Source organism: Etheostoma cragini, chromosome 2 (assembly GCF_013103735.1).
Source record: "Etheostoma cragini isolate CJK2018 chromosome 2, CSU_Ecrag_1.0, whole genome shotgun sequence".
In the NCBI taxonomy this organism is placed as follows: domain Eukaryota; kingdom Metazoa; phylum Chordata; class Actinopteri; order Perciformes; family Percidae; genus Etheostoma; species Etheostoma cragini.
This window is the reverse complement of record NC_048408.1, coordinates 28099058-28125080: the sequence shown is the minus strand read 5'-3', so window position 1 is coordinate 28125080 and position 26023 is coordinate 28099058. Positions and strand designations below refer to the sequence as shown.

Below are 26023 nucleotides of genomic sequence, written 5' to 3'. Positions count from 1 at the left end.
TCAGTGGGGCTCGGCCAGCGTAAACATTGCTAGAAAGCTTCGCTGACGACCTCGACCTGGTCTGATCTGGTCTCCAGCGGGACACGGAGAGCATTGGCTGTAGATATTGTAGTGATGATTATTTGTGCTTTCACAAAATATTTACACAAGGAGATTTTTGATGAATAATTATCAGTAATGTGAATATAATGACTAAGTGGGTAAAGGCTAATAATAGAAGAGCTACAACAGGCTGGTAAGTTCAGAAAAGGACATCACTTTCCTGTAATGCAGCCTTTGAAACCAGGAAGAGACAACATTTACAGCCATAATATTACAATAACTAAAATCTAAGACAATATCTCGTCTCATATCACGATATAATATGGATATTTTGCCCAGCTCTAGGTTTTGTACTGTAGGTGCCACATGCACTTTCAGCTGTATTACCAAAAAAAAAAATCTAAAAAGTCTACTGACTTCAAAGTGGTCCTTGTCTGTTAAAATGTGTGTTAGGTTTAGTTTGTGCACACACATGAGATTAGTCTTTTTTCGTCCCTTAAAGGAGAGATTGAACAGACTGTGCAGGTGAGACACTGACATCTCACGGGGCTTGTAAAAACATCTAGTCTCATCTCAGGGAAAAAAGACGGCATACTGAGTCACTAGTGTATCTGGCAAAGCTTCCAAATGACATTAGGGGAAACAGGAGCATTTGACTCACTGCAGGGACAACTGACTGCTGAGTTTTGCGTCAAAAACAGGACAATTTACATGAAACAGGTCTTCATACAGATATTTATCCAGCTGTTATCGACTCATGCTGTCCAAAAAAGTTTAGGACAAGATGAAGAACATTAAGCCTGGGAAGCTTTGCCCTGTGAATCAGTGTTGGAATGCAACTACAAGTATTCTACTAAAGTACACATTTGATGAACTTGTACTTTACTTGAGTCTTCTCTTTTCATGCAACTTTCTACTGTCTACCAAATTCTACTTTTTACTCCTGTACATCAATCTGACAGCTTTAGTTACATAGTTACTTTACTAATTAAGATTTTTGCAAACAAAACACATGTAGTTTATGAAATGCGATGTTTTATTATAAACTACTCAACAACATAACTGCCTACAAGTCCAACTGGAATGATTAGACCATCAAACACTTAGTTGATTGACAGTTTGGATTGTTTCCAAAACTTGAAACTTTCATACTTTTATTAACATTTTCATTGCAGGACTTTTACTTGTGAGTATTTTTACAGTGTGGTATTAGTACTAGTATTTGATTGCCTGGATACTTCTTCCAACACTGCTGTAAATGAAACATCAGCTGCTTTTTCATGTGATTCAGTGAATCAGGTCACTCTCCAACACCAAATGAGAATTTAATTCAATACTGTGAATTTGTGCACACAGGGTTACAGTACGTCCTCTGAGAAAATACTAGATAAACATCGAGCAGGGAAATGAAGTCCAGCAGGGAGAGAAAAACGAGGTCACACAGAGTGAGGGAGAGTACCTGGCTGGAAATGGTCCCTTTGCCATCACTTTCATTATCATTATTGCTCTGCTGTCATTTCATTTACAGGCTCATCACTCTCCTGTATGTTCTCCCATACCCTCTGACTCAGTGCCCTGCAGGCTATCTGCTGCATATGAACGCACCAGCACTGCAATGACCATTGTAATTATTTTAATCAAAATCAAAATCTTTAAAGTAAAGTAAAGTATCTTACAACTTAAAGTGACCATATGTAACTTTTAAATGTTTCTGAAACTGTGTAATGTTGAAATGCAATGAAGCAGCTGTAACTTATTCTCTTATTGTAAATGAATGATTATCTGTCCAAGCAAAACATTTATTGCAACTATATGACCTCCCAGATAGCTAACTCCTAGACCTTAACGACAGCAAGTGTGATAAAAACCCAACCGCTTTTTTCCAAAGGGGCCGTTGAAATTAAGACAAACTGAAAGTTACTGTACATATAGCCATTTTGAGTTTGCCGTGGTTAAATATACCTTCATTACTTTCTGACAGTGGTTGAACTGTTTGACAGAAATCTAGTGAAAAGCAGTTTTCTTTCTGTGATAGAGATCAGGGCCAAAACTTGAACAGTACCTACTCACAGAAATAACATGTATAAAACCGGGTGTACGCCACGTCTTGCGCACTTTTCCTTTAACACATCACAATCAACGTGAAATTAAGCGCAGGTGAACTAGCCACCGACCCCGTCAGGCCTCTTCCCATAAATTAATTTGGAAATTAATTATCCCCCTCTAGACGAAAAAAATAATTTATTGTGACGTTTGATGTGCTGATCGCCAAGGTGGAGGCTAGAAAAAAAGTTCTGTTTTGGAGGTTTGTCATCTCAGATAAGCAATTAAATAAAATGCCCAGTGTGGCAAATGGTGACTGGGCAGTGAATGCACCGATCCATGACAGAAATAAAAATAAAAGTCTAATGTCGAAGTGGAAATCAACCCAGTAGTGGCAGCGCCACAGCAGATACAGGACAACATGCAACACAGTGTCAGTCCAAATTATGCACAATAAGCAGTTTGAACTCACTGATGTAATGCCAATTCTTTATTATTATTTTATATAAGTTATAAGCTCAGTTTCACTGAGCGTACTAAGCTCACGAGGGCGATCGGACTCAGAGGAGGAGAGGTTAGTGAGGCCAGCGTCTCCACAGCAGGTGACAGTGTGAACGGATCCGCTGCGGATGGATGGAATAATGAAATATTGAATAGGACTACAGTGAGAGAGATGTGTGCAGAATTGAGACAGACAACACGGCCCAGTGTTTGGTGGACCGGGTACACCTTGTTCACTTACATAGCCTACAAATAATCCACGGGATCAATCAGGGTTTGTTGCTGGGGAGATGGATCCGGGCATCCCTCCTCTTCTACAACATGGATATCTGAGCCTCCGCAACTACAGACTCACAGACGCTATCGCATTTTTCCGTGCTGGTCTTATTGTTGCACAGTGAGGGGAAATACTGAGGATCACTGAAAACATTTCCTAAATGGATTTGTCATTCATTTCCCGTCCTCATGTTTAACAGAGGTTAAGTTGCCTGCAACTGAATTATTAGTGTGTGAAAGATGTTTAACTTTATCCACGTAAAATGTTTAAACTTTTATGGAATATCAGCGGATATAATAATGTTTTTCCATAGACAATGTTACAGACATATGCCAGTAAGTGAAGTGGAAACATTATTTTGTCAGAATTCAACCACGTTACAGAGTCAGAAAAGACTTTTTTGTAACAAAGTGTCCGTAAAAACCAGCCTACACAAGCTTTTCGTCTGTACGCAACTTTTATACATGAGGCCCCGGGCCTTTACATTTTTTGCTCATTAACAGTTTTTCGACTGTTGAAAAATTTAATTCTGGGCATTTAAATCAGGGAGCTACCTGTGCATGTTTGTCAGGTTACTACTGTCTTTGAATTAGGTCAGGTTCACTTTGAGCAGTTTATTTGATGGATTATCTGGTATATATGCGGATGGGGATAATAGTTGTTTGTTACTGCAGATCATCCAGCCATTTTGAAACAAAAGGTAGGAAATATAGCAGGTGACAAAATATTTTTTGTTAAAAGCCTGCTTCAGCGTGTGGTGCTTTGTGCACACCCACACACCCTTTTGAACAGAAATAGAGTCACAGACACAAGCGCACACCTACAGATACACAATGTGAGGGCAGTAAAGTTAGGCATTGGACCAGTTCATCATCACTCCCACAGTGCTGACAAGTATTTGTCCTGCTTGAGTGTCCTTTAGCAAGGCACTTAATTTCTATCAGCTCCGGCCCTGCCGCACTTTACTAGACTCTAAACAACTAATTGTGTTGTAAACATGTAATTTGTCTCAACATAAATCAGTAAACTTGTTTACCATCAGGGAAGTGATCATTTCACCACTGATGCAATAATCAATATACATCAATCATTATATTGACAATAACAAGTCAACCAAGCCTCAATAATGTTGAATTTACAAAGCGGTTGACCCGCAAAAAACCTGTATTGGAATTATATGTCTGGCCACATGATGAAAGTAAGTCCAGTGTCCAGCAACTCATGATGGGCTTTAGCTATTTGCTGGGTTGGTGCCTCGGCGTGTGAATTCCAACACTGCAGACAGGCAACAAGTACATTAGAGAAGTGATACTGAACCAAACAGAAATTTTACATTAAGTAAAAACAAAAAGGTGCAAAGATGGGGGATAATTCTCTGTGGATGTTTTACTAGAAACACCTTTCACATTGCATGTAGGCTTGCATTGTCAGATCTTCCTCCAAAACTCTGTGGAGGAGGGTCTGGCGAGTCCAAACATCATTCTGGAATGGAGAAAAAACATGCTCTGGCTTATTGGCATGTCTTTAAACCATTGTGTTGGGCGGCGCTAAGCATTGTACGGAGCACCGGTTTTGCTGCAAAAGGAAGGGAAGGAAGTACGTACGAGTGTACCTTCAAAAGTTGTTTTATTTGTTTTATTTATATTGGACGGATAGTCCAGCTAGCTGTCTGGATTTACCCTGCAGAGGTTTTAGGAGAAGTTAACCATAGTCCTCAGAAATCCCCCGAAGGTTAGAATCCCAACACAAGGAAAGGTTAATTTGGTGTAATTTCCGCAGCAACAGACTAATTCCGGAAGTGGAATGTCATGTATATAGATTACAATGCATGTAATCATTTGATCCATGTAGGCAAGGCAAGGCAGCTTTATTTGTATAGCACATTTCAGCAACAGGGCAATTCAAAGTGCTTTACACAAAATCAGTTAAGAAATAAAAACAGTTAAAAAATAAAAACAGATAAAACACGTGAATTAAAAATAGAAACATTAAGACACATAAAACACAAGAGTAAAAGTTACAGTGCAGCATAAGAAATTAAACATTAAAAGAACATAATTTAAAGAAAGGCAACATCAAAAAGAAAGGTCTTCAGCCTTGATTTAAAAGAACTGAGAGTAGCAGCGGCTCTGCAGGTTTCTGGGAGTTTATTCCAGATATGAGGAGCATAGAAACTGAACGCTGCTTCCCCCTGTTTGGTTCTGACTCTGGGGACAGAAAGTAGACCTGTCCCAGATGACCTGAGAGGTCTGGGTGGTTCGTAGTGTAGTAGCAGATCAGAAATGTATTTTGGCCCTAAACCAGTGAATGATTTATAAACTAATAATATTGGTTGCTGGAACTATAATGTATTGATTAGTAGATGGAGTTAGGTGTGGGTGGTTCATTGGACATCACAAATACAGATTTCTGAGAATTTGCAGCCTCAAACAACTGCAAATCTATCAAAAACAGAAAATAACACATGCTTACATACTTGTGCGGTATATGTTTTTTCTGTTCTTTTTCTGTTTAAGTTACATACACATGTTAAATGCACAAACACAACCCCAGGCACACTGAGAGGCAATAGACACACAGACAAGGAGACAGAAATCCCAATGAGGTGCAAGAGTCATGCTGACTGGAGCCGGAGGACAGGTGGGCCAAGCCGGCCTGGCAGAGAAAGACGAGAATGGAAAAACTGGAGGAAGAATGACGATGATGTGTGAACAGGAGAAAGATGAATGAGGATGTAATTAAAGGGCAGGGGTGGATGGAGCAGGACTGACACTAGAGAATGAGGTTATTCATTTGAAATTATACAGTAGATGGGAAAATCAAAGTGAAGGCAGATCGAACATGCCTTGCTCTGTTACCACAGCTGGAAGAAGTATTCAGATGCTCTACTTAAGGAAAAGTACCAATTCCACACTGTAAAAAATACTCTGTTACAAGTAAAAGTCTTGCATTCAAAATGTAAAAATATGTAAGTATCATCAGCAACATGTACTATATAATTTAATCATTTCAGCTCTACCGTTATATTGGCTACTACCAATAGTTCTAGTCATAGTTCTATTATCCTTATTGGTAAGATAATTGCTACTGTTCATCTTGCCAACTGCTATAATTATTATGAATCATATTTCTCCATATCTGTATCAGTGTCTCTGTGTCCTAACTGGTTGGGCCAGATGGCGGCCCACCAAGAGTCAGGGTCTGTCCGAGGTTTCTGCCGCTTGAAAGGAAGTTTTTCCTCGCCACTTTCGCACCAAATGCTTGCTCTTTAGGGGGGAATTGTTGGTGCGTTGTAAATTATAGAGTGTGGTCTAGACTGATCTATCTGTAAAGTGTCCTGAGATAACTCCTGTTGTGATTTGACATTTTAAATACAATTGAATTCAGTTGAAAAGAAGAGCACTAAGAGAGGGAGAGAGAAGGGATGGCGGAGGAAGAACGGAATGAAGGGAAAATAAGGGAGTGTGGTTGGGGGTGGAGGTAGGGAGAGAGTCCATCAGCTGAGTGTTAGCACTCTGCTGAGATCAGCAATAATGTGTGTGCGAGAAAATGAAGTGGAAGGGGGGGGGGGGATTGAGGATGGAGAATATGGTCAGAATGAGAGTGCTTGCATCCTGCCTCTGCCAATGAAAGCTCTCCAGCAACCATAGGACAGAAAAGAGAACTGAAAAAGAAGAAGGAAATGAGAGATAAAGAGAGACCTTTGGATCGGACAAAAAATGTGTCTTTGATGAATTAAGAGGGAGAGGTCTGATGTCATGAGCTGTCGAAAAAAGACTTCCAACCCCTGAATTGATGGAGCCACTAGAATATCCCCCTTCAGTTTCAACCCAACCGTCCATTTCTCTCCAGACACCCCTCTCCACCTAGCAAATGGGCTCTCCCAATAAGAGAAATTCATTGGGGCGTACCACCTTGGTGAAGCAGGATAGGGGTCAGAGGTGACATAACGGCTGTAAAGTGCTGCTTAATGTCCCGTAACAATAGGAGAGAGACAGAGGGAGAGAAGGGCAGGGGTGTGAGAGGTTTTGAGAACAAAAACAATGTTTTCTTTACTTGTTTTTTTCCTTGAGGGGTTTTACCGCCCTGTCCACCCAGTAGTCACAATCACCTGGGTTAAATTCATTTTTAAAAAACAACATACACCCACTGAACACATCTTAGCTACATATACTGTACGTTGTTTGAAATGTTGGCTATTACCAATAAAATAATTTCAAAACCAAAAGAAAGTATAATTCATACAGCAAAACAGAATCATCGTGTTCACGAGCATGCCGTGGCCGGGCTTCATTGTCATTGGTAGTTGTCAACTCATCATCTGACCCACCCTTCTGTTTGCTGATGCCTTTACTGTAGGACTCGCCTTTGCTTTGGGGGCTTTTTGACTTATTTTTGGATATTTTCAGGCAACTAATACAAGCCTGAAAATAAAACAAATTCATGGTTTCAATGAAGTCCGGTAGTTTCTCTTTGATTTCTGGGAAAGGAGCCCAGCAAACTTCAATGACTTCTTTGCGGACGTCTTGCTTCTCCTTTATTAGCTAAGCCATTGAGTTTAAGATTAAATACCACCTTCTCCATGGCACCCGACCTGCTGTTAATCAAGTGGGTTAGCGACATGAGATGGGAGAAAATGGTAGTGGTCTCCGTTTCAGCTCTCCTCTGTTTAACTGCAGGTGCGATAGAAGAAGTGGAAAGTCTTCTCCTAACAGTGTTACCTTTGTTTGTTCAGACTCTGGGCCCAGATTGTCGTGCATGTTGTCAATGAGCGTATTCTTAGATTCAGCTTGCCTGCCCAGAGTTGGAGTAAAAAGGTTGCTAGCAGAGTTAGCATAAGTTAGCAACTTACCAGCTTTGTTCGATCTTCTCTCTGTTTATTTCATTATGGCTTATTGGTGTTAACCAAAAGTAGCTGAGTACAGTAATTGTCAGAATCACTGAAAGATAATTATTTTGTTCAAAATATAAGTCAAGAAAACCATTTAGGTCTGTGGAGCACTTCCAAACGTGTGTGTTCAGAACGCATCTTGGCATCTTGACGTCCCGTAGCACAAATAGTAGTCCCCAACTCTTCCTAGTGGAACCCTCAAAAGCAGAGTTTGTCACCATTATATTCTAAACTCTACTAATGCTGCTCATGGACCTTGGCTACAGCAAATGTTGGATCATGTCCTCCAGATCGAAAGGCCTTCTCACATTTCGCCTATTGAAATGAGACCCAGTCCTTAAAGTCACTCCTGGGACAGGAGCTAGATGGCTGGAGTCTCCTGTTCCGCTAGATAGGTTAACTCTCAAGTAAACTTTGTCAGCCCTCGTGGGCACCCTAACTGGCTCACCTGTTATATACGTATCCATACTGCTCTGCAAACATTTGTAGTCTGAGCAGAAAGTAGATAGATCATGTATTGTCCTTTGTGAGAGGAAATGTGTTTTAGCAGCCTATATACACATAACAGAAGCTTTCCTTCCAGCTGGCCCTGCAATTAGGTGCATGTCTTGGTTAGTGTCTTTTCTTTCTAACCATCCAACATAGTTTTCTGTGGCTGCATGTTTCCCCATTTGCACTGCATAAAAGTAAACACGAGCTGGACCATTCACATGAATGCACGTGATGCACCATGCATTGTACCGTAAGTAACAACAATTTCCTTCAAAGTTACTGAAAGGAGTTTCTGTTTTTTCCACCCTGTTTTTCCTTTGCCTGCTGTCCACCTTTAATTAAAAAAAAAACACAATTCTACGAAGTAACCCAATACATTCACAAGAAAATGAGTCCATTAAGTATTACTGGCGTGGGTCGTGTGCTATGGTGAGTGCTCTGTGTGTGATGGCAGTGCCAGTGAGGTCTTGGAGGTTGGCAGTATCGAGACTAATGCTTTTTGTCCCTGTTGGTGACAGTGGTGAAGTAGCATGTGGAACAGTAGAAGAGGTTGACAGGAGGAGCAGAAGGTGGGGTGTGACTGAGTTGCCCTGCGTTTCTGGATGGCGGAGAAGCTCTGTTGGCAGCGTCTATGGATGGCGGTAGGGTGATGATCAGAACTGAGTTTATTGTCAAGGGTGATTCCAAGGTACTCAAGGCACTCCACTGGCTCAATGTTGATCTGACATTCAGGAGTAGGTGGTTCTCTTTGCTCCACTGAGTGAAATGGGAGATGGAGGGCTGATAGGCCATGACTGAGTTATTGTGCTTGAGAAGTGCAAGTATGGCTGTTTCAAGTGGAAAACTATTACTGTACGGTACTGTCTGTTAACAGAGAACAATCTGAGAAGCTATCTTTGGAAAGTGTTTGGGAAAAGGCAGGCACTTTAAAAAAAATACCTTACAGGTGATTGGATGAACCATATTTCTATCACGTCCGCCGTTGTTGTTTTGAATGAACAGTCACTGCCGGTAACACCTGTCTGTGGGTAAACTTAGGACAGTTAATTTTTTACATGTATTTATTTGTCACTTTTCTTGCACACATATCTAAATAATCTGGATTAAATGGAGATGATGAAACCCGCCTTCCCTATATATTTTCGACATGCATGATGCCAGTTGTTCTTTTCTTATCCTATATTGGAACATATTGTTCAAATTCCTTAACTGTGTCACACTGGAACACTGCTGGTGTGTGTGCTTGCATGTGTGAGTTGGGTGAGGGCTTAGCGGGAGACAATGAGGGGACACAAGTTCACACTGTGATGACACATGGCACTCCCACACTATTTCCACATTATACACACATAAACCATTTACATGCACACACACACACACACACACACACACACACACACACACAGAAACACACACACAGACACACACACACAGAGCTCATGCACATGTCACTGGCTGGAACTTGTCCCAGTCTCTTGCATGCTATGAGTGTGTGTTTTTACTATTTCTGCCAAAGAAGCCACACTGTAATAGCATGCGTAGCATACAACACACTCAGACACATGCATGTTATGTTTGAGCTTATGCCATCATTTAAATTCCATCAAGTATCATTATCAGTACATATTCACTCATATAAGCCACTACACATCTAACATTATTATTTATATAATGGCAATACCGGTTGTGACCCATCCTTTCTAATTGGTGTCAGTTTACGTAAGCTGTAATAACATAAATGGAAACCTCAGTTATGTAGCTATGCACTCCGGTTTTACTACGACTTGAGTCATATTTTTGTAGTTTAGCCCATCAAGTAGGTTGTGGCAAAGTATCAGAGTCCCAATGACAAAGATTAAATTACTTAAGTCTTTGTTTGGACCTCTGAACAACCAGGATTGCTCTGTCTGACGGCCTAAGTGTGCAAAACAAGGCATTTGCAAATCAGGAATAAAACCCCTGAAGGTGAATAGAACATCTTAAAATGAACAAATTGCACAGGTAGCTTGTGTAATTGTTTTAAAATATGGGGTCTTAGCTTCTGAGTTATACCGTAAGTAAGTCTAAATAGTCTAAAGTCTAAAAATTAGAGCTGGGCAGCAATTAAAATTGTTAATTGCGATTCATCGCATAATTTCCCCGATTAATCGCGATTAATTGCAAAACGAAATAATGAATTCAAAAGTAGTGTATATAGTGCCATTTTTAAAAACTGTTCTGCCATATGAATAAAAGTGCCGTAACATTTGTTCTGCAAAAACGTACCAGCATTTTGTTTATAAAGTAGCAGTTAAATAAAATATTTAGTGTACGCCTCAACTTAACCCTCTGAGCCCTGAGGCCATTTTTACAGTTCATTGTTCGTCTGGATTCATTTTATAAAAAAGCTTCATCAACTCTGTTGTCTACAGTCAAGATATGAACATCATTTTTTTCAGGACAAACTGGGTTATTAAAATATTTGGGTTGCAATGAGGTCACTTGAATGTTAAAAATGGTTGTAGAACCTTAAAGACAAATAAATAAATAAAATGGAACATGAATCTTCCAGATATGTATTGATATCACAGACAGAGCAGTAAAACCTCTAAAACACTTCTCATATGTCTTGGGAGTCACACTGTGAAGAAATAATCATCATAACTTATACAGATGACAAAATACATACATTTTTTCAAAGAAAGTCCACACGCTTTTGCCCTCATGACATTTACTTATGCCAATAATCAACATAATAATGTCATATTTATTGATATTACACCCACAGCAATGCTACACAAGCATTTGTGTTTCTAAAACAGTTCTTCCATATGCAAAAATAAAAATAGTAAACATTTTGGCTTGATTAATTTGACCAATCAAAATCAATTGGAATTGAGTTCCTGGTGAGACAGCATCCCTGAATTACTTGTTTAGGATTTTCCAAAAGACTACATATATAGAATTAGACCGTTGTATCTCCTTTTATATGTTTGTGTGTGTATGTGTGATTTATATGTCTTCCTACATGTTGTAAAACAACAATTTTAGCATTCAACACATCAGCAGAAGCAGAGGAATTGGGTCATCCATACTACCTGGGCTGAGCTGCATTCGTCACTGTCATCAGATCGCATCCATACTCTCTGTGCAGAGTGAGCACATACACAATATTTGATGAGAGTGTATCTCTGTTTGTATGCGGGAAAGGTAACACTCCTTTGGTCAGTGTATGTGTGTGTGTCTGCATGCAAGGGAAGTTCCGCTTATGTGACATACTGTATGCTTGCACCATAGGAGCTGCTGTTGTTAGGGGGTAGTTTAGGATAGTGTTGTGTGTGTGTGTGTGTGTGCGTGTGTGTGTGTGTGTGTGTGTGTGTGTGTGTCTGAGTGTGGGTGGGAGGGAAGTGCGGAAGGGGTTGAAAATCGATCGTTAGGAGACCCACTTCCAATCCTCGTTGCTGCGGCAATGCCGAGATTCCATCAATGAGCCGGGACTGCGTTGCCCTGGCAACGCTTATGAATGAGAGCAGGTCGGTAACCGTGGAGACTTGGCAAAGAGAGGAATCGCCGGTTGCCATGGCAATGCCATGTACGGGGAGAGACCAGGCAAAGGGTAGGTGGTGAGTGACCCCCGAGATCTTCCTCATCAGGGCCATCAGTCATTATCATCATCACACTGGTGTCCCTCTGTAGAGACAGAGACAACAGGACATCACACACTCCAGTATCTCCGGATCGTTTTGGTAGTTTTGGACAGTTTTTGCCTAAATTGAATGTGTTGATATTTTAGAACTCAGACTTTACAGTTGATTTACTTAATATAAACTATAAACTGAGAGGAACGTTGCATGCTTAAGGGAGCTAATCTCAATTAGTGGAACTTTTACACACAATAAAAAGTGATTTTAGAAAGGCCTAATCATTGATATTATAGCACAATAAATTACAATACCTATCTATGATATAGAATGATATACTAACAGTTATTGGCTGGAAATGGATTTAAAAAAGGTTTTCATGGATTTGGGACATTTGTAGACTAGCAGACTGCTTTGAATCATAACAGACACCACATTTTATTTTTACGACACAGTGTTGTTTTTAACATGACCTTGTTGACCAAAAGGTTGAGCGTCTTATCTATCAACTCATGAATCACTCGTTCATATTCATGTAGCTTTTTATAGCACGAGCAGTCTGTAAAAGTTCTGGCTTGTATGTGGATGGAGCAAAGGACAAGGAGTGGTCAAAGGACCAGCGTGATGATGCACTGTGACTGGGGCATCTTGATGTGGAAAATGATGGACTAAATGATGGACTAGACAAGACCACACCTCGACTTCACCATGTGACATCTCCCCTCATTCACTACTTTAAATGTATTAAGACACCTCGCTTAATTGACATGACAGGGCAAGATACAGTTAAAAAAAGAAGAGTTCACCTGCAACATAGGAAACGTGAGCACAACTTTAGCATATTATAGCACAGGGTGTGTGTCTGTGTATGTGTGCGCTTTACAGGTTGATTGTTAGGTGTTTCTCAGGAGTGAAAGCCTCTCTCATTGCTGTCCAAACACATTCTCCCTCCACAGATAAAACTCTCTTTCTCTAAGGAGTGTCTCCGTCTCGCTCTCTCTTCGGGGGATTCTCTCTCTCTCTCGCTCGGCAGTTGAATCTCACACTTTCGAGACTCAGGACTATCGCTCTCTTTCAATCTGCTCACTCTTTCTCTTACCCTCTGTCTTTTGAAGGATGCTCCATGTCCTCCCTCCCAGTCTGTATCTTATCAGGGTCTCTCATCTCTACTGTTATAAATACAAATCTACAACTGTATATGTAAGAAAATCTAGATCTTACGGAATGGTTTAGTCCGTTTTGGTCATACAGTGTTACATGTTAAGTGTAAGTGTAATGTGTAATGTTAGCTAGATTACAGAGAAAAAAGATTCAAAGAAAATGTGGGAGGCAGTTCAAGACAAGCATAGGCATTTAAACAAAAAAAATGTAGCAAGGAAAGGAAGGGAAATAGTACAATAAAGAAGAATATATGTAGTATGTGTTCTTTCTCACATGATAATGATACCTAGCCTTTTATATTTTATTTAATCATAATACATACACTTCACAGAGACAATATTCATCTTCTGAGGAGACCAAAGTTAAACTGCTAACAGTAGCTACAATGTCAGTCAGGGTTAGCAGACGATGCCTACAAACAGTTTGAATGTCAAACAGCCCTCACTTAAGAAGAAGTAAAAACATATTAACATATTAAACGTAATTGGAAAAAGTACAACATTTCAAACAAAAAGACTATTTTTGAGGTAACAATGTAACCTACGTAGTAATGCTAACAATAATGAAGCTAGCTGACTTGTTAGTCTGTCCATTTCTGTCTCTTTCTGCTTATTATTCAATCATAACAAGCACAAATATTTCTCCTTTCCCTTGCACTAAATTGGCATGGCTACCATAATTGGCCAAATTATATCTTTTTGTTCCACCTTGTATTACAAGTTTCTACCTTTTTTCTTCAACATCCACCCAATTCCATCATTATGACAGCTGTTCTTGCCTTATTTCCAGTGTGGGTTAATGTTACATCCAGTCACCTTTACCACTCTTTAAACAATCTTTAAAACCTTATCATCTTCATCATAACACAGTTTAGGTAAGGATATTGATACCGTGGCAAAAATGTAGCATTTCAATTTCTTTTTAGATGCAGGAGCTATGATTAATGCCCTATCAAACTCCTGGATGATAAAGCAAAGTTTATGATAATATTGAATCAAGTTTATAAAATAGAGTGAATAGAGAACGGAGTCATAACAATAATAAGTCATTTCATAACCTTACTTAGCGTCTTTCTTTAAGGCCTGCCATTTTTTTTTCTCTTACTCTGTTGTTTTCTTCCTCTTCTTTCATTTAACTCCTACCTATTCCTCTTTTACACTCATGTTGTTGTTCTTTCCATCTCTCCTAAAACCCCTCCATGGCCCTCCCTCTCCATCCCATCCCTTCATCCCCATTGCTGCTGGCAGCACAGTCGCTGCTCCCTCTACTGGCCGCCTCGGTGCATTGTGGGCAGGTTCAGCTGTTGCCAGGGGTGACTGCATCTTGGAGGCTTGGGTTGTCTGGCAGAAGCGGATGGTTGCCGTCTCGCACGGATGAATATTGTTGCTCTGCATTCGCTCTCGAATGAGATGTGCGGGAAGAAAAAAAGAAGCAGTGAAAGTGGGCCAAACACAAACAGAGTGCAAAAGGAGAGAAAATGAATGACAGACGGAAAGGCATAAAAAGTCTGAATTTAAGATATCAAAACAGATCCTTTGCTCTTTTGCTGCATCCATCTACTCACCCATGCATACATCCAAATCTCTGAAAATGTATCTGATACTTCATTGTCACAACGGGGGAAGGAGCAGTTGGAGCAGCAAATAGTAACAAAGTACAGAAAGAAACCAACCATAAAACGTATTTAAGATAGAGAAATGTATGAAATAAAAAAAGCCATATTCAAAAAGTTACAATGTGTCGGCAATGTATGAGAAGACAAATGAGAATGTATGAGAATTAAAAAAAATAGAATTTATATCTTGAACTACTACTACAGATCACATGCAGATTTGGTTTTCACCCTTATCGCCGTGAGCGCTCATTTCTCAGAGACCATGTCAGACTTTAATCTATCTGGGTGTCCTGTTGGGTCTTTACTGGGCCTGAGGCTGTTTGCTTTTTTTTTTGCTGATGTCCAGTGTTTTCAGGTCTGCAACATGGCCTTTAGCTGTGGCAGTTAAAAAGCCATTGAGGGAATGAGGGTTTGGCTGCCAGTACCGTGTCTGTTAATAAATGACCTCTTACTGGAATTAGCAACCAACCTGGAGAGAGATGGAGGAGGAGGGTGGGGGTGAAGATGAAGGAGGATAGAAGAGAAAGAAGGATGGAGGGAGGAGGAGATGCCAAATGTTGTAAATTTAGCTCAATTCTTTTTCACATTGCTTAAATATCAGTTTTTTTAGTCTTTTCTTACTGTAGTTTCTCACTCTTCCTTTGGTAGACTTATATAGTGTTACCTTAGCATAGTGTTAAGTGGTCAAATGGCATTTATTCCTGCTTTCTCATTTTTCATTGCACAAATGCACAGTTCATTTAAAGATAAACTGATGACAGATATCCTTTCTGTGGGGCAGATTTTCTAACTCTATAGATACAAAAGGCATTCTGCATATGCATGCAGATGCCCAGAGGTGCAGTTTGCCATCGGAGGCATTCTGTGTGACAGCAGTGAGGTGCACCTCTGTCGTAACTGCAATTTGCAAGTTGATTTTAAGCACAAATTTTATAAAAGCTATAGTGATTGTTTCACTTGCGTTTTCACGTTAGCGAATCTTGGACCTGCACACATTATGAGTAGTGTAACACGAGTGAGAGAAAAATCAAAGCTTGCATGTTACAAATTTGATGAAAACGGTGGTTGGCCTTCTGACTTGTCTCCATGTCCATGCGTGCTCATGTCGGAGGGGTTTGCATATGTACAGTTCACTCACCATTTTATGTGAGGTAACCCTGTCTTTGATTCGCTATCTCAATGCATCACAATGCTTCAAATACATTTTGTTATTAAAGCCAGATAGAATATTTACAGAAATTATAGCTTACGGCCTGGTCGATTATAATAAGATAATTTCTACACCTCTAATAGAGATGTATCGACACTAAACAGGATTCTGACTGAAACATACTAAGGAAATGTTTTCTAAGCAGAGGAAGTGTCCACTCAAAATGCCTTTGGTCTCTGATTAGTAAAAAGAAAAATAAGCTGCCTGCAGTAAACTGATGTCAATTTTTTACAATTATTCAGTATGGATGTTATGAGAGCTGCCAACATACTGAATTGATTTTGCGGAAAACATACTTACTTTTTAATATCAACACTGGTTTTATCTGCTAATTATGTCTGACTTAGGGCCAAAGTCTTCCCGTGTATTGTGCTCCTCCCCTTCGCTTCTCTCTCTCCTCCTCCTCAGAGCATCCCCTCTCTACGCCCCCGCACTCCCCCCCTCCCCCCTCTTGTGTTGGACAGACCCCGCCTTCCGCCCCCGTACGAGACGCAGCATGGAATTTTCCAACCTTGGCTCGGCTACCTTTACAACAGAGCTTTACACATAGGCACACATGCACTCACACACACAGACACAGAATCAGTGGCGTGTCTCTGAAGCCAAGTCATGACAAAGGTGCCGAATGAGGCAGTGGTGTCACGAGCCGCATTCATACTGGTACTGAATCACTGACTCAGTGTTGTTGTACAATTGTGAAGTTGATTTTAAATTGGTGTGACCAAGATTTTGTGGCTTTTGTGTGCCAATAACTGACCACATAGTGAACAACCACGGAGCTGCAGAATCAGTTTCATTTTTCAGTCATGACACAATTTTAATATGGTAGTTGTTCACAAGAAATGAGAATTTGACAAAGCACTCTCCACTCAAGGTCCACCTTCTGTTGTTCTGGAGCGTTTGACCGCATCACATAATTATAGTATTCATAATTAATCATATTTAGCAGCTGATGGAATTTGCTTAGTTGACATGGAACTGTAGAAAGCTAGAAAGTTTGACGGGTAGAAAGTTACGTCATGTCATCAGCCTAATACTCGTCTGATGGTGCAACACGGGTCTGTCTGGCTCAGTCGATTCTCATTGGATAATTATTTTATTTGTTATATTTTGTTTTCTCCCCTATGTATAGTAGGGGAGAAAAAAACAAGAAAACACAAGGTTTTTTCAGCTACACAAGGTGAACTGGTTTCAGCAAATGATTTTGATGTGAACACACTTTGCTCAGCAGACTCAACACGTCAGTGTCAGGTAGTTTAGGCATTCTGTGCTGAAGACGTGTGTTAGACAATAATATGGCAGCTACAACTCAAACAGTGCAGGGTGTGACAAGGCATATTTTATCAAATTAGTTGACTGTGAAAGATTGTTAAAGTGATATTGCTCTATGTTTTCTCTCTCTCTCTCTTTCTCTCTCGTTATCTTTCTGCAGTATTTTGTCGTCAGTGGGGTCTCAGCTTGACTTGAGGACACTACGAGCCGTCAGAGTGCTGCGACCTCTGAAACTGGTGTCTGGGATTCCCAGTAAGTGCTGTGCTGCTTTGTTTGTTTGTGTCTCTTGCCGTTTAAATACAGTTGCTTCAACAATTTAAACGCAATGGCTGGAAATAAATGACCTCATATCAGTGCACTCTGACGTATCAGTATCAGTATCAGTTTGCCTTATAAATGCGGCCTGTATCTCATATTCAGGTGAATTGTTGATTGATTATACTACAAGTTCCTCCTCTTATTGTGTCCTCCAGGCCTGCAGGTGGTGCTCAAGTCCATTATGAAGGCAATGATTCCCCTGCTGCAGATTGGCTTGCTGTTGTTCGTGGCCATCCTTATGTTTGCCATCATCGGCCTGGAGTTCTACATGGGAAAGTTCCACACTACCTGCTACGACAAAGTCACACGTAAGAAAATAAATCAGCCACACAGTAGCAAAATAAAGCCAGTCACAAATGGCCAAACCTTTGTGTTTTTAAAAATAATCATTACATTAAGACTTAAAGGCCCATATTATGAAAAAAACACTTTTTCTGGGATTTGGGGTGTTACTTTTTGTCTCTGGTGCTTCCACACACATATAAACTTAGAAGAAAAAAACTATCAATGCTGTGTTGAGTGAGATACAGGTTTCTGAATGTAACCTGCAGGATCCTGGTGAGGTGTTCAAAATGTGCGGTGCTTTCTACATCATCGGCCAAAACTCGTTCTCAACGGCAAAACACTGCTACAACACACAAGACTTTACCATAATCTACTAAAGAACTACTTACATGTCCCTGTTCTGCAAGAGTTCTGCTCGTTTAGAAGAAGTCTCCCAACTAAACCTGTCATGTACTGACCAAAGTTGGAGAAACAGCTACTGCGCATGTGCAACTCCCAACGAAGCTGGTACAGACGTGAGATGTCTCACTCTGTAGCAAAACAGAGAGCTCAACACAGGGTGAAAAGAGGATCTGCAGCAATGTGTAATGCAACAAAAATACGTTGTTTTGTTTTTTGTTTCTGTTAATTTATCCATATTGAAAAGCATTGCTACACTATGCTGTTACCGGATACTAAAGTCCAAAAGTCTAGCCTTTTTTAACCACGGCAGGCAAAGCCGAGGTTTACTGTAGCTATTAACATTAACGCTGGCTCCGTCCCATTTATGCATGCCACTGGCCTTTTTCATAAAAGGTATTTGACCTATCCCAATAGGAAAAGTACGGCTGTAAATGGTGAAAATAATTATGGCTGATCTCCATGTAGCTGCTTCAATTTTTGGGTCCTGGATAGGGACACTTGTTCTTTTCCTACTAACCAACTTTACGGTACTGTAAGTCAACATATTTGCTCTATAAATTGTACATCGAGCTAAATATTCCAAATACAGTGGCCTGGAACTGGCACAAGCATGTCAAATGCATCCATTTCTAATGTTATTAAATAAACCTGTGTTCAACGAATCAAAAGATCTGCTGTGAGAAATGTATGTCAGTTTGTCTGCAGTACTAGCTTCTTGGATAGACGACATAAGGATTGATACAAGTTTGCTTTCTGATCCAAAATGAATTTAGGTTGGGCTGCTTTGTTGTAGTGGTGAATCTTTCTCTCTTTGATCAGGAGAAGTAGTGGACGCATTACCATGTGGCAACGAGTTGCCATCCCGGTTGTGTCCTAACGGCACAGTGTGCGAAGGTCACTGGATTGGACCCAACTACGGCATCACCCAGTTCGACAACATCCTGTTTGCCGTGCTCACTGTCTTCCAGTGCATCACCATGGAGGGATGGACAGACATGCTCTACTACGTAAGTTAGCCTGTTGAGTCAGCCAATCTTCCATCTACTAGAAGTGCTGTTTTGGCTCAGATTGTTAGTCTAAGTGTCTGATAACATTATGGTAAGGATCCTTACAGAGACAGACCTTTTGTTAAAGAGTGAGATAAACTTTTTTTCCCCATGTAAAACAGCTCTGAAATTGCTATCACCAAACGCATAAGACAATACTACAATGCTACTAAAAACAATACTTTTAGCGTGTATAGAGTGACCACGGTTGACCATTTTAAATAATATATAGCAGACATTGTCCAGGAATCTTTACACTACCTTATATTACCAACAGAAATGCGATATAGTCCCGCAGTGCCAGACCTATCTCCACAACGCTGTGTCAGCACTGAAGAAAAGTCTGGCTGCACGGGTTAACATTTTGGATTAAGGGAATAAAACATTCTGAGTTGTTTGTATTTCTTCAAAGCAATCCCAATCTTCTTGGGTAGCGCTAATCCCCGGATGTGGCAACGCGGTGCCTTCGCAAAATAGATAGCACATCTGGTGAGTCAGGCTAGGCCGTGTATAGAATTGTCTTGACTTACGCATTACTGTAATCAAAAGGCTTAATTTATCTGTCGAAAAAACACAGTGCCTACTGTAAGCAACTATCTGATGAGCAAGCATGTGCTTAGCAGTGTCATGATTAGATAACAAATGTTTACCATAATCACCATACAACAGACTTACCTGTACTAACCCCATTATACATACATTCAGTTCCATCTCTTTAAATCAAGAACAGACAGTTTTTTTGGAAGAATCACTCGGCTAACCAGGTAGGAATAATAATTAGGCTGTTGTCAGCCAAAAAGCTCAGTGTGCACAGGGGCCTCACTGGGCCTCATTGAAACAAAAGAGAAGGCTGTTTTTTGATGCAGTGTTGGTCTGAACACAGCCTCGTACACAAAGTTATATCTACAAAAATACAAAATATATTAGAGAGACTGGTTGCTGATAGTGATGCTGTCCATACCGACCATCCATCTGGTCACTCTTCTCACAGTTGAACTCCTATTAAGTCCATGTTCTTTGTTTTCTCTGTCATGTGCATTAGGTTTGTACTGTATGTTGTTGTTTTTTTAGCACCCTGAAGGACCCGTGGGGGCAAGTGGGTGTGGAGGTTGGTGATTGGCTTGAATTTCATTCACCTAAATGAGGCATAAAGTAGTTTGAGATTTGATTCAAAACACCATTTATTTGTCCGAAAGCCATTTTCCATCCCCCCTTTCTCCTTTCATTCTCTGTTCTCTGACTTCCTCTATCCATCTTCTCATATGTCCTTTTCCTGCCTTCGGAGTCGCTCTCCCTCCCGCTCTTCTCCGCCTCCTTCTCTTCCACTCTCTATTCTGGTCCGTCTCGCTCTATATTTAACATCTTTTCTGATGGATGAAGGCTGACTTCTACGCTCACACAGGCAGTCAGGAGGAAACCAATGAAAGTTTAATAGAGAACGGGGATGCTTGCACTGTCCCATGCACTATAAAACCTAACACATGCACACAGCACTACAGCGGCAGATGATAATCCGATGATTGTTCCATTTACTGGGTGTTTAACGGGTAACAGAAACACGATATCCTCCAGTAAGCTGATTTCTCTGATTGTCAGCTCAATCAATGTTGTCACTGTTGACTTCTCACCAGACACCTCGGTGCAATCAATGTTTCTGAAAGCAGGTGATGCAATAACGTAACACGTTGTCGTTTTCTGCACTCAGGTCAGGCTTTGGGATAGAAGATGTGTCACCACTGAGCCAGCATAACGTACATACTTCAGCTCTCCTTGGTGGCTCAGTGGTTAGCACTGCCGCCTCACAGCAAAGAGGCAGGGCAGGTGGAATGGGAAACTTACATAGACAAGGATTTTCTTTCTATAATTGTTTATTTCTTAAAGTGATTTTTTATTATAAGTAAATCCTTCAATATGCCTCTGAAACATGTGTCTCAAAGATATGTCGGGGTCACTATGTCCGATCTGTCAGCTGGAGCCGTGAAACATTCTCATCAGACGAGATAAATCTCTGATTTCTAACACAGAATGACGGCTGCAGTCATTCTTGATGCACTAGACAGATGCACGGGGACATGGCTGGCTCCCAAAAGTCTGAGGAAGAAGATGAAGTGTTTTGTTTAACATTAGAATGTTTTCCGAACAAGGCTTGGTCTCTGCCGGGGACACGGGGGTCTAAGGAACGGTCATATGTTCACAGAACTGTTGTCACTCTGGAACTCGGTGCATTGTGAGAGCTGTTCTTGTCATTCTGATTGTTCTCTGCAGAAACCAATTAACTATCACCGGAGACTAAACTTTGATTTAGTTTGCAGCTTGTTTTAATTTGTTTCAACAAAGTCTCTTCTTCAACACGAATTCCTCCCTCGCTGTACCGAACTTCTGGGCGCTGGACTATAGCTGATTAGTTAGGCTTGGTTAAAGTATGATTATGTTTGTGACAAATAAAGATTCTAGATATAAAGTTGCCAACATCTGTCAGACCCATCATTGTATTAACCAAGTAGTTTGATTGAAGATTGAGATCTCTTTTTCGACAGCTGGGATAAAAATTCTAACCAAATTCCGAGTCAGGCAATTTGGAAATCATAGTTCACGAAACACAGACACACTACTTAAAACTGCAACAACGGAAAACTGACACGGTTATATAATAAATGGGCTATTTTTCCAATCCTTTAGAGGAGTGAGTGAGTCTTAAAGGTGCTCCGTGGAGTTTTTGGAGTAATGTTTTTAGATGTGGGCCTTGGTTGTGTCTTGAACAGAAACAAAAAAAACACAAACATAGAAAGCACAATTTTCAAACTGTTCTATTGTGTGATATACGTTAAGAAGACTTCCAGCAAGCTACACAAACATGGATGTAAATAACACACAAATTAACATTTTACAAAAAAATATGCCCAATGCTTGATGATGAAAATGTTCAACACGTTTGTTAGAACTCAATGATACACGCTGTGTTTTGGTGAGGAACATGTAATACATCACAAGTTTACTTTCATCAGGGTTCTTTTGGCAAAATATCATTAGTCAAATAAATAGCAGCAGTTGGAACAGGAAATATTTAGAGTTAACCTTCACCAAGGCTATATTTTAGATAAAATATCAAGACAACAAAGACGGTCTAGATTCAGTGCACAAGAAGAGCAAAGGTGTAGTAAAAGTAAAAAAAAATAAAAAATAAAGTCTGTCCTTTCAAGTCATGCCAGTCTTGATGCACATTCACATTTATTTTTTACATTAGATAAGATGACCAGTAATAACACGTCTGTCTCTGTCTCTGCAGAGTAATGACGTGGAGGGCAGTGCCTGGAACTGGATGTACTACATCCCCCTCATCATCATCGGCTCCTTCTTCATGCTCAACCTGGTGCTGGGTGTACTCTCAGGGTACAGTAAGCTCTTCTGTGTGTCTGTGAACATTTTTACATAGTCAAAATTATCCTCCTCTTTCATTCCTTTTTAAATATATACTTCCGTATGCTTTGTATAATTTATTTTTTGGTGTTTTGCTTGATCGCAATCAGCAAGGTAAAATAGATATAATGTGCCCACAGTGAATTTGCCAAAGAGAGAGAGCGAGTGGAGAACAGGAGCGAGTTCCTCAAGCTGAGGCGACAGCAGCAGATTGAGAGGGAGCTCAACGGATACCTGGAGTGGATCTGCAAAGCGGGTCAGTGCACACTGACGAACACACTCAGACACACCGACACACACTGTTCAACGTAGGAAAAACAAACATAATCTTAACTAACAAAGTGTTTTCTTGGACAGAAGAAGTGATTTTGGCTGAAGAGGACGGCACAGTGAACTTTGATGGTAACTGACCTCTCTTTTTTAATTGTGTCTATGTGTACTGTACACTGTACAATAAGTGGGACAGAGACAAAGAGTCAGGCTGATAGCAAGACCCAAGCAAAATCTGCAGATGTTTGTTTTTTATTTTAGGATCAATCCATTATGAAAACCTATGAAATTTACTGACTGTTTTTCTGCTTGTGGTGGAGTTGTGTTAACATACCGATTATTTGTTATTAAGTAATCTGCGGATAATTTAGTGGAATTTGGTACCCATCCGCCGATTCTGTGGTGTTATTAGTGCAGTTAGCAATAGACAGAGTATGGAGAGAATCGAGCTTGCCAGCTTGTATGAAGTGTAAGAATAAAAGTAAAAGTGCAATTACTTTAAAAAAAGACCGCATCAGAAAGAAAAGTCTTCAGCCTTGATTTAAAAGTACTGAGAGTTGCAGCACACCTGCAGTTTTCGGAGCGTTTGCTCCAGATATGTAGAGCAAACAAACTGAACTCTGCTTCTCCTGAAGGCAGACCTGTCCCAGACAACCTGAGAGGTTTTGGATTGTTTGCAACTGCAGATCAGAAGTACTTAAGTACACCTTGTGGTGCAACCCAGACACATTGTCAGTGATGCTCCCTGGCTAATAGGGTGTTGCTGGTCTTACATCAGACACCTTCACCTGGGCGACCCAGCTGGGGGTTGTCCGGCCCCGACTTGTGTTTAGGTAGAGCACTACACCACGCGTTCCCCCTCCTTAACCAGAGCCACCGTGAAGCCTTTTCTGCAGCTTCCAGGACCCCACAGGACCCGATTTAGAGACTGGCCTGCGAAGCCCCCTGCAGCCCACTTCAACAGGCTCACAGTGGGCCTCCCACCTGTTACTCCAACACTCAGTTACCAGATAAGCTTACATGGCCCTCTTCCTTTCCTGGGCTTCCTCCATTCAATCGTCCCATGGGACAGGTAGTTTCAAGCTGCAATAGTGTCCGGGAACCTCAATTGTTTCCCTAGGTTCACCAGTAGGTGCCAGTCCTTTGCTGTTGCGAGCAGGCCCCCTTGGGTCTTTCTGGCTGGGGCTGAGGTGTCTCGTCTGCTCGGACAAAGGCAGTAACAGACTTGGTTGGTTGATGTGTGTTGGTCCTAAATCAGTGCAATAGAAGTATTTCGAAATCAATTCGTTGAGAGACAGAACGCCAGTGTATAGACCTCAGAACGCTTAAAGTTAAAGGTGTATAGAAGAAAAATGATTCTAGTGGGTTTGTTTGGTACAAGCTTTAGCAATGTGTTAAGCTAACAGTGCTAAGCAACTTTAGAATACTACATATTTAGGTCTAGACAGATGAAGACATAATCCTTTCTTTCTTAATTTCTAGGTACGAGGCGAAGGCCAACCATCAAAACCAAAAACAACAAGACAGAGCTGCTGAACCCTGAAGAAGGAGAGGACAACATGGGAGATGCTGTAGGTAAGAGAAATAGAGGGATGGATCGGTACACGGTATGCAGGGGATGGATGCGTCAGGATGAAAAGAAAAACGTCTTTTCGAGCTTACTCACACCAGTTATTTCAGCTCTGAAGTGTCATGTGTTCAGGTTGGAAGTTTCTGTGAATTTCCAGGCAAACAACAGCGTTTGGTTTTGTACAATTAATTGACATCTACAGCTGGTTAGTTGTAAAACACTAATGTAATCAGATGAACTCAACTATGCATGTACCCCTTCCTCATCCTAGGTTTTGCCCGCTCCAGTTTAAAAAATGGAATGGACGGCTCCAATTATAGCAAGAGGGAGCGGCGACTGAGATTCTTCATCCGCAAGATAGTGAAGACTCAGGCTTTCTATTGGACTGTGCTCTGCCTGGTGGGCCTCAACACCATGTGTGTGGCTGCCGTGCATTACAACCAGCCTGAGATGCTCTCCGACTTCCTCTGTAAGTAAATACACACATGAAACACTCTATATAGACAGGCACACATCACCGCATACTGTACAGTGCGTGAACAAGCTGCACACTACACTGTACCAACAACTACAGGAACCTTTCCTTTTGACAAAACTCAGGAACTTGTCTTGTTCTGTACAGTATCTCTTTATCATCTTCATCAGATTCTTGGCATCACTTCATCTTTTGGTTCTTGGACTGAAGGCAAATATGACTACATCTTTGCATTGCCAAATTCCGCACAAGGTCTACATCTAAATTAGGGCTGCCCCCTTTTAGTCGATTAGTCAGCTTATCGCTTGTTTTCTTGGTTGACTAAGATTTCTTCATTCTTCACAGTATTTTCATGCTAAATTACTTATTTCCAAAAAAGGTATGAGCAAATTTCTGGTTAACATAAGATTTGAAGTTGTGCTTTTGCAAGATTCTGTGTGGAGAAACTCAGTTTTTAAGCTCTAGTATAGTCACTCAGTATTAAATCTGTCGATTTAATCAACTAATCAATTAGTCTACAAAATCAAAAAAGATTGTGAGTAGACTAAGAATTTCTTTCGTTGACTACAGTCCTAATCTGAAGCCACAGAATTTCACAGTCTAGAACCCTTTTCAGTTTAATCACCACTGGTGTCCACACACATCACGTCCCAATCATCTTTTTACACTTCAAATCTACTCTTTCCTCCTACACATGCAAACTACGGATTTTAAACTCCTTTAAATAGCAGTAACGTTGCATTTTCTCTACTAACCAGTATCTACTCCCTCATCACTTTATTTTACGTCTTCCCTCTGGTTTTTAGTCATAGCTCAGTTACACTTAGATGGGCAAAGAACAATGTTTTTCCTCAGCCTTTTGGTTTGTTGATAGCTGGTACGGGCAGCTTAACCATATGATGCAAATACACTAAAAGTATGAGTCATAGATATTGTACTTTTGCACTGTTGCATTTGATTCTACCATGAATAAAATCCAATAAATTCAGCATGAGCTTTGTGGCAGAAGGTTGTTAAACATTTTTGAGGAACCATTAACCAAAGTAAGTATAGAGTTGTAACTACTTACCCATATCAATGACACATCCTGCTTATTTCATGGTCATATACTGTATA

At 40.6% G+C, this 26023-nt stretch overlaps 1 protein-coding gene and 1 long non-coding RNA gene across 25 annotated transcripts in view; both read left to right on the top strand.

The window, feature by feature from the left end:
• Window positions 1–26023, top strand: part of cacna1ab (calcium channel, voltage-dependent, P/Q type, alpha 1A subunit, b) — a 140766-nt gene that overhangs the window by 43044 nt on the left and 71699 nt on the right. For 23 of the 24 annotated variants that reach the window (XM_034900456.1, XM_034900549.1, XM_034900548.1 and 20 more), the window contains exons 4-11: window positions 17285–17376; window positions 17598–17750; window positions 18949–19136; window positions 22462–22565; window positions 22733–22848; window positions 22950–22994; window positions 24345–24437; window positions 24704–24901. In XM_034900456.1, the coding sequence (XP_034756347.1) occupies window positions 17285–17376; window positions 17598–17750; window positions 18949–19136; window positions 22462–22565; window positions 22733–22848; window positions 22950–22994; window positions 24345–24437; window positions 24704–24901 (989 nt within the window). The remainder of the gene's footprint in view (window positions 1–17284; window positions 17377–17597; window positions 17751–18948; window positions 19137–22461; window positions 22566–22732; window positions 22849–22949; window positions 22995–24344; window positions 24438–24703; window positions 24902–26023) is intronic. The other variant, XM_034900498.1, reaches the window with a different exon arrangement.
• Window positions 902–9898, top strand: LOC117934684. Its single transcript, XR_004654542.1, has 3 exons — window positions 902–960; window positions 2447–2452; window positions 9887–9898. It is a non-coding gene; the product is annotated as an uncharacterized LOC117934684 (long non-coding RNA).